Source organism: Lactuca serriola, chromosome 6, assembly GCF_051521515.1.
Source record: "Lactuca serriola cultivar US96UC23 chromosome 6, Lser_US96UC23_V15, whole genome shotgun sequence".
Classification (NCBI taxonomy): domain Eukaryota; kingdom Viridiplantae; phylum Streptophyta; class Magnoliopsida; order Asterales; family Asteraceae; genus Lactuca; species Lactuca serriola.
The window spans coordinates 161,951,883-161,960,487 of record NC_136413.1 but is presented as its reverse complement, the minus strand read 5'-3'; the positions used below and the strand labels follow the sequence as shown (position 1 = coordinate 161,960,487).

Below are 8,605 nucleotides of genomic sequence, written 5' to 3'. Positions count from 1 at the left end.
GGGTTTGGAGAGTTTTGTTAAGGTGGGGCTCGGAGGCCTTTGGGAGGCCGTTGGATGCTCAGGGTTGTGATTGCATTCCTCAGGCTGTCTGGTGTTCCTGGGATGGTAATGTATGATTTCATGGACAAAATCTAATTTAAGTGGGGAGAGTTGTAACACTTGGTTCTTTGCGCTTTTTATTCTAGACCCTTGGGGGTGGAAGATTTGGTGGATTTGGTCCCTAGGGGGTAAAAGTGTCAATTCTGGGAAAGTCGAGATACACTGGGCATACTCCTTGTACGTTGGGCATACTCATGGAGAAGGATTGCGAAGCTCATCCACGTACGCTGGGTGTACATGGAGTACGCTTAACGTATGTGACCTAATTAGAAACCCTACTTTAAGGGGTTGTACCCTATATAAGCCACATGATAGCCTCTTTTTGCCTTGTTTAACCAACCTCCTCACCCTTGAAAACCCTAATTCATTGCTTAGCCATTGTGTGGTGCTTTTGAGCTCATGTGAGGCTTTGGTGGGGGATTTTATGCATCTAGAGAGGGAAGAATAAGCTTGAAGACTCATTCATTGGAAGGAAGCCTAAGGATCTAGAGTTAGCTCCATTTTTGGTGACTTTTGAGGTATAAAGTCCCAACCTTGATCCTTTTTTGGTTAGATCTCTTTATGTCATGGTTCTTATGCTTTTGGTCTCTTTTGGGTTGGTTTGATAAGTTAAGTCATTTGTAGGGTTTATCCTTTTAGATATGGGAATATTATGAGTTTCATAAACTTAAAGGTGCAGGCTTTATGGTGTTTATGGTCTCATGCATGCATTAAATCATCTATTAAGTCCTTTTGAGATTTAAGAGCTTCATTAAGCCGTGCATGCACATAAAGTTGGCAACCTTATGTGATTAACCACCTTAAGGAAGTCAAATCTGAGCTTGGGTCATGGTTTTAATCGTTTAAGAGATAAAATGGGAAAGTTGGCCAAGTTGGTGAATACGTAGGGCATACAAGCATGTACACTGTGCGTACAAGCCTTTTAAGCGATACGTGAGCGTACAGGCTGAGAAAGCCTCGCGTACTCAGCATGTTGGGTTTCCTTGTTTTGGGCTAGGGTGGGCTTGATTGTCTTGGGCCATGTTGGACCATCAAAACTCTTTGGTTAGGCTGTGAGGTTTTTTAGGACCCTCTTGGGAGAAGGCCCATGAAAGGGATTGGGCCCAATTTAGAAAATTGGACCATATTTAGGCTTTACATGAATATTTTGGATTTTGGGCTTTTAGACGATTGGATTGGGCCTTGGACTTGGCCTTGGGCCAAGTTAGAGGAAGGGTGAAAAGGTCTTTTACCCTAATTTGGAATCTTGGTGTGATTCAGGACACCGTTATTAATTTGATGTTATTTTGGTAATTGATAGCGCAATTTTTTTTAGTGGATCTGCAATCAGAGATTATTCGTGGGTTGCAACTATCTTAGGTGAGTCTTCTCACCATATCCATGGATCGAAGACACCAATGTCGGCCCATTACTTGTTATGTGTAATTCTAGTTTTCTTTGTGATACTTGCTTGGAAGACCCCGGGGTAGCCCGTATCATTTGTATGGAAGACCATAGGGGTAGCACATGACTCTTGGATGTCATACCATAGGGGAACCGATGGCATTTCAAGGAAAGACCATGGGGGTAGCCCATGAAACTTGGTATGTGGTATTTTGGGGAATTCACTAAGCTTTGTGCTTACGGTTTTTAGGTTATGTTTCAGGTACTTCTGTTTTCAAAGGGAAGAGCCCGAGTTGATTGCAGAGCACACACCACTCGATTCCACATTTTGTGATTCACTCTGACTATTACGATGTATTGATAAAATTTGATTACCTTGGTTTTATGACAACGATATGGTTTACCATTTTAAAATTTTAAAAATGAAAAATTTTCAGGTCTTAATTTGGGATGTTACACTTCGCCTTCCCACGGTCGTCTAAACTACTTGCCGCATATAAATTGTGACATCCCCAAATTCATGGTCATTTTAAAAAATTTATTTATGCTTATTTGAAAATCAGAGTATTCATTTTAAAGAATAATATTGCGGAATTTGTTCCCAAAAAATATGATAAATATATTATCAAAGCATTTCCGAAGAAATGTATTTTTGTTTATATTAAAACATTGGGATGTCATCGTCAATACAAAGACATAAGCATAAACAGACCTTACATTCATTTACTCTAGTGATTTACATCTCCTTTAATCTGTCAGTGTAATATAGCTTCGTATCGACACTTGTAATACAAATAAAATGAGTGGGTCGGGTTAGGAAACCTGGTGAGTACATAGGGTTTTCAACGCACAATAATAAGTTATTATGTTTCATCATCAAACAATTAACCTAATTAGCCATCCCCATTATCTTCTTTATTTCTTAAGGATCTACACATATAATCATCTATCATTCACTCATTCATTCCTAAGGACTGTCCTATGGAATAGGCACGAAGTCTATCGTTGCCAATGGCACATCTGCCAATGTTATCTATTAGGCACAACTGCCAATATTATCATTTAGGCGCAGATGCCAAGATCATGATATTCTCTATTAGGTGCAGCTGCCAATATTATCATTTAGGCAGCAACTGACACGATTATGATGTTCTCTATTAGGTACAACTGCTGATATTATCCTTTAGGCATAGCTGCTAAGATGTATAGAGTACATCGTAGTTCAAAAAAAAACATCTATAGGTTGTGGCGCACCTGCCAATGTTTATCTATAGGGAACAAATTCCATAGCTTCCAGTCTTCATCTATATCATCTTTCATCCCTCATCATTCATCTACCCATCTTTACCCAATATTTTTATAGGTATAAAATACATATATAATTTACATCAAATAAAACATGTATATTTGGTTCATCCAACATAGATATCATGAACACAGATAATATGCACACATAGTACGTAATTTATATTAAATACTTCATATCTATGTGTAAGATGAAAGTAACTATGCACTCACTTGTTAAAGTGATGATTCCAAACTCGGGCAACGCTTTACTTCTAACGATTCTATTTTCCTTCGACGAAACCTAGTATTATCGTTAGATTTTAGTCTAATATTTATTGTGACTATTTACGAGCGATATTGTTTTAAAAGTGTTAAACAATACCTTTCAACCATTATGTACAGACATGGGCCAGACATGAAACACCGGAGGGCAGGACCATTTTGGCATTATAACACTTCTGAAATCCAACAACCCTATGCGGCCCTTCAAACTAGATTCTCCGTACCGTGAGTAGTTAAAATATATTATAATAACACTTTGTATATTATATTTTGTAAAATATTTTGATATGTGCATATTTAGTCATATAATTCATATAATATGTTAATACTTTTTGGTTGTTTTTGTCTCAATTTATGAACAAAAGGTACTTAATTATGTTAAAATTACATTTTCAGCTTTAAAGACATGCTCAAGTGAAAAAGGAAGCAAAACTTGCAATTGGAAGCTTGGAAATTGAAGTTTGAAGAAAAAAAGTCTTAAACGAAGAAAAACTCGACGAGTTGGCCAAAAACTCGACCAATTGGTCATCAAATCGACGAGTTGGTTAGAAGGTTCCCGATTTAACAATGCCTTGCCATACACGCATATTAAGTGAAAAACTCTTCGAGTTGGGTCTAAGAACTTGACTAGTTGGTGCTAAAATTTGGAAATATATATATATATATATATATATATATATATATATATATATATATATATATATATATATATCGTTTATTCCCAAAACCCAAACACATTCTAGAGACTTTTTGGCGACTACTGAAGATCAGAAGGGTTCTTGGAGCTTTGGTTTTCGAGAATTCAACATAGAAGTCAAGTTCGAAGAGATCAAAGGCAAACAAACATTACTGTTATCTTAATCTTTTGTATGAACCATGTTTGAATCATCAGATTTCGATTTTAGGATTCTATTTGTTGTAGATATGAGCTAAAAGCTTTTTACTTCTGTTTAGACTAGATAATCTTATGAATATGGTTTGACTGAATGGCTTGGATTAATTTGATTTGGTAAATTATCTTGTTAAGCTTGTTAAAGACCCTTATGTGTTAATGATAATTATTTTCTGTTAATCATCAAGTTTATTGAGTTGCAAGAACATCTTCTTAATTGCTTGAATCATATAGTTTTGTGAAAACAATATTGTGTGCGTAGTATTATTGAATATGAACCTAGGGTTAACTAGAAAATAAATTAGTTAATGTGTGAGCATGTGTTATGAACAACCACATATGAGTTGATTGAATTGACAAATTTAGTTAACTAATATTACAAGTCTTACATGATCTGAACTGAACACTAGGAAACTTGTCAGTTTTATCATTTGGCCACTATTTGAATTAACTTGTTTGCTAAAGGATTAGTAATAGTGAACATGAACCTAATCACATTAGAAATCGGTAGCCATTGATATATTAATCCATTACACTTGCCATGAAATCAACCATAGGAATAAGTGAATCGAATTTAAACAGAAGTCTCTTTTATCATTGAATCCAGTTATCTTTTGTTCTCTTTAGTTGTTAATTGTCTTTGTTTGAGTGTTATTTGATTGCTTAAGTTTCTAGTCTTGAAAAATCAGAGAAAACCCTCTTTTATTACTTGATTTTATTTAGGTAATTCTAGTAGTTATTTTAATTGTTACCATTCCCTGTGTTCGATACCCTACTTGCTTGAACTATATTACTAATCGATAGGTATACTGCCTTTCTTGTGTTTATTATTGTGTTTAAATTAGTAGGATTAAAACTAGTACTATTTCAAACGTATCAAGTTTTTGGCGTTGTTGTCGGGGAACATTTCTCATAGTTTTTTTAATTGCTAGTATTATCGATCCTTTGTGTGAAATTTATTTCATACAAAGTTATTAGTTATTCTTTTTAAAATTTTTGTTTTCATTTTTCTGTTTTTGCGTTGAACTCGTCGAGTCCAATACTGAACTCGACAAGTTGGTTATGCTTTCAGTTTCGTTTTTTGTTTCCTTTTTTTTGTTTTACACGTGTTTTTCTGTTTTATTTTAGTAAGTTTATGACCCGAGGCTCTAGCTCTACACTAGTGCCACCCGTGGAAGATTCGGAATCGATTATTCTCAAAAAGATGGACTAGGCAATTGGAGAATCAAGTGGTAAGGACGAGAAAGTGTCAGATTTCAAGCTAGACACACCCGAATTTGAAGATGAAAGTGAACTCGAACCAAAAGAAGAAATGGTCGACAACGCTGACATACCCATGGGCGAATACAAGAGAAGGATGCGTGACGATACCGAGCCAGGACTCGTGCAACCCACGATTCCAACAACTGCTAACTTTGAGCTGAAATGTCACATACTCACCCAACTCAAGGACATCCCATTCTACGGGAAAGATCACGAAGACGCGTACAAGCATATCAACGAGGTCAATGACATAACTGACTAATTCAACATCCCTAATGCTTCTTGCGAGACTGTTTTACTTCGTATGCTACTAGTTACGTTTAAGGGGGCCGCAAAAGATTGGCTAAAATCACTCCTTCCAGTATCCATCACACCATGGGCTAAGATGCGCGAAGAGTTCATTGATCTAGTTTGCCCTCACTCAAAAATAGCAAAGTTGAAAAAATCCATTGCAAACTTCGAACAACAAGTAGGCGAGTCACTCTATGAGGCATGGGAAAGATACAGAGACTTGTTGTGGAACTACCCCCACAATGATCTAAGCATTCAGCAAGAAGTCTCCATTTTTTATTATGGAGTGAACGTGACAGTTAAGCAGCTCCTTGACTCCCAAGGACCACTCACGAAGAAAGCACCTGCGGCTATAAAGGAACTAATTGAAGAATTCTCTAAGCACTCTAGAGAATATCATAACCCAAGGAACGACTCAACTCGAGGGGTGGTGAACTCAGTTTCCGAAAATATGGCGGTAGTGATGGCTACATTGGAGAGCATGGACCGCAGGATGACAAAGATGGATCAATCCATCCATGCCATCCGTGTAGGATGTGACAACTGTGGCGGGCCTCACCTTGCTAAAGATTGTGACCTTGATGAAAACGAGAACTGAAAAGCACAAGTTTGTTATTCGAGTGGCGATAGGTTTGATGATGATTGAAGGAAACCGAAAAAGGAGTGGCTACCATACGATGAGTACAAGAAGGAAAATGAGGAGAAATATAGGGAAAAGACGAGAGGTTTCTATCAAAATTAGTAGCTGGTGCAAGAAAAGAAAATGGACTTTGAAGACATGCTCACATGATTTGCAGCTGCATCCTAGAAGAGATACAACAAAACCGATGCGGCGATACGAGAACAACATGCAATAATGAAAGAGCAAGAAGCGTTAATGAGAAATTAGCAAGCCTCTATCCTCAACATTGAAAAACAATTAGGGCAGCTTGCAAAACAAATCAACGAGAGAACGTCGGATGGATTTCCTAGTGATACCGATAAAAATTCGAGAGGCGCACACATCAACATCGTGGCAACTAGGAGTGGAAAGATAGTCACTCCTCTGACTCTGATCCCGAATGAAGATCCTAAAGAGGTGCAGAAGGAAGAGAAAGAAAACCCGAAATCGCAAGAAGTCGACACAACTCGATGAGTTCCAGAAAAGAACTCAACGAGTTCTCTGTCTGAATAGAAAAATAATCCTCTAATTAAACCGTATCAACCTCCATTGCCATTCCCAGTCTAAGCTAGACAAGATAAGCAGAATGAAGACTATCAAAAGTTCCTGGAGCACCTCAAAGCCCTTCAAATTAACATTCCTTTCATCGAGGTGGTTGCACGAATGCCTAAGTATGACAAGTTCTTGAAGGAACTACTCACAAATAGGAAGAAGATGGAGGATGTATCCAAGGTGGTTCTTAATGAGAATTATTCAGCCGCAATGTTGAACAAATTGCCAATGAAGATGGGTGACCTAGGTAGTTTGACTCTGCCACACCAATTTGGGAATTTAGGTACTAGTTATACATTGGCTGATTCGGGGGCGAGTGTGAACCTTATGCCATATTCTTTCTTTAAGAAGTTGAACCTTCCAGAGCCTAGACCGATTCGAATGGCAATTCATCTAGCGAACAATACGGTGACATTTCCAAGGGGGATATGTGAGGACCTATTGGTGAAAGTTGATAAGTTTGTATTTCCCACGGATTTCATAGTGCTAGATATGGAAGAAGACCATCAAGTACTAATCATTCTTGGAAGACCTTTCCTAAACACAACAAACGTCATCGTGGACATAAGAGAATCCAAACTTACCCTTCGGGTGGGAGAATATTTAGTTACTTTTGGAGTTGATCGATCCATGAAGCACTCTAAGCTTAGTGATGACACGACCTTCTCGGTGGACATTTTAGAAGAATTAATGGAAGAATGAAAAGAAGACAAGTCAAGCGAATCCACTATTGCCTTTGAAGATGACTTTGATGCTGAAAGAGACCTAAAGGAGATAGAAAGATTAATCGAAGAAAGTGATTACAAAGAATTAATAAGAAGTTATGAAAAGTCAACTCGGCGAGTTGAAGAGACAAACTCGTCGAGTTTGGGCGAAAGATCGTGATCAGAGGGGAAAATTGGGCACAACTCGACGAGTTCAGTTTCTCGACTCGACGTGTTCAATGTTCAAAACTCGAGTTTAGAGTTGAAAACTTTTCAGAAACACTTAGAGTATGCATTTTTGGAAGAGGGTAATAAAAAACCAGTGATTATAGCTTCTAACCTCACAAAATCAGAAACACTTAGAGTATGCATTATTGCTCTATCAAGATCAACCTTAAAGAAGGCGCGAAGCTGGTAGTGCAACATTAAAGGCGGTTGAACCCGAACATGCAAGAGGTAGTCAAGCTCTTAGATGCTGGGATCATATATTCGATTTCCGATAGTCTGTGGGTTAGTCCAGTTCAGGTAGTAGCAAAGAAAGGAGGGATAACGGTCATGACAAATGAGAAGAAAGAGCTTATACCTACACAAACGGTAACCGGTTGGCGGGTGTGCATCGATTATCGAAAGCTGAACGATGCCACTTGCAAAGACCAATTCCCTCTTCCTTTTATTGATCAAATGCATGAGCGATTATGTGGCCATTGCTATTATTGTTTTTTAGATGGATTTTCAAGATATTTCCATATTCCTATTGACCCAATTATTCAAGAGAAGAAGATTTTCACTTGTCCGAGTGGAACATTTTCCTATCGACGCATGCCTTTTGGGTTATGCAATGCGTCGACGACCTTTCAATGATGTATGACGGCGATATTCCACAACATGGTGGAAAATTTTATGGAAGTATTTAGGGATGACTTTTCTGTTTTTGGCTTTTCTTTTAATGATTGTCTTACTAACCTTGATTTGATGCTTGCTAGGTGTGAAAAGACCAATTTAGTCTTGAATTGGAAAAAGTGACATTTTATGATGAAAGAAGGCATTGTTTTAGGACATAAAGTATACAAAGCGGGGATTGAGGTGGATCGGGCAAAAATTGATACTATTGTTAAATTACCCCCACCAACCAAAGTGAAGGGCGTTAGGAGTTTTTTAGGTCACGCGGGTTTTTACTGCCGTTTTATAAAA

The 8,605-nt window shown here is 37.7% G+C and overlaps 1 protein-coding gene across 1 annotated transcript; it reads left to right on the top strand.

Moving 5' to 3' along the window:
• The first annotated feature begins 6,821 nt into the window (after positions 1-6,821).
• On the top strand, positions 6,822-7,412 carry LOC145060339 (uncharacterized). The gene has a single exon (XM_079008024.1). It carries the CDS (start codon positions 6,822-6,824, stop codon positions 7,410-7,412), a length of 591 nt encoding a protein of 196 aa, XP_078864150.1.
• The last annotated feature ends 1,193 nt before the right edge of the window (positions 7,413-8,605 follow it).

Excerpts from the sequence above, each read along its gene's own strand:
- LOC145060339 (XM_079008024.1), top strand. The coding sequence starts at position 6,822 with ATGCCTAAGTATGACAAGTTCTTGAAGGAACTACTCACAAATAGGAAG.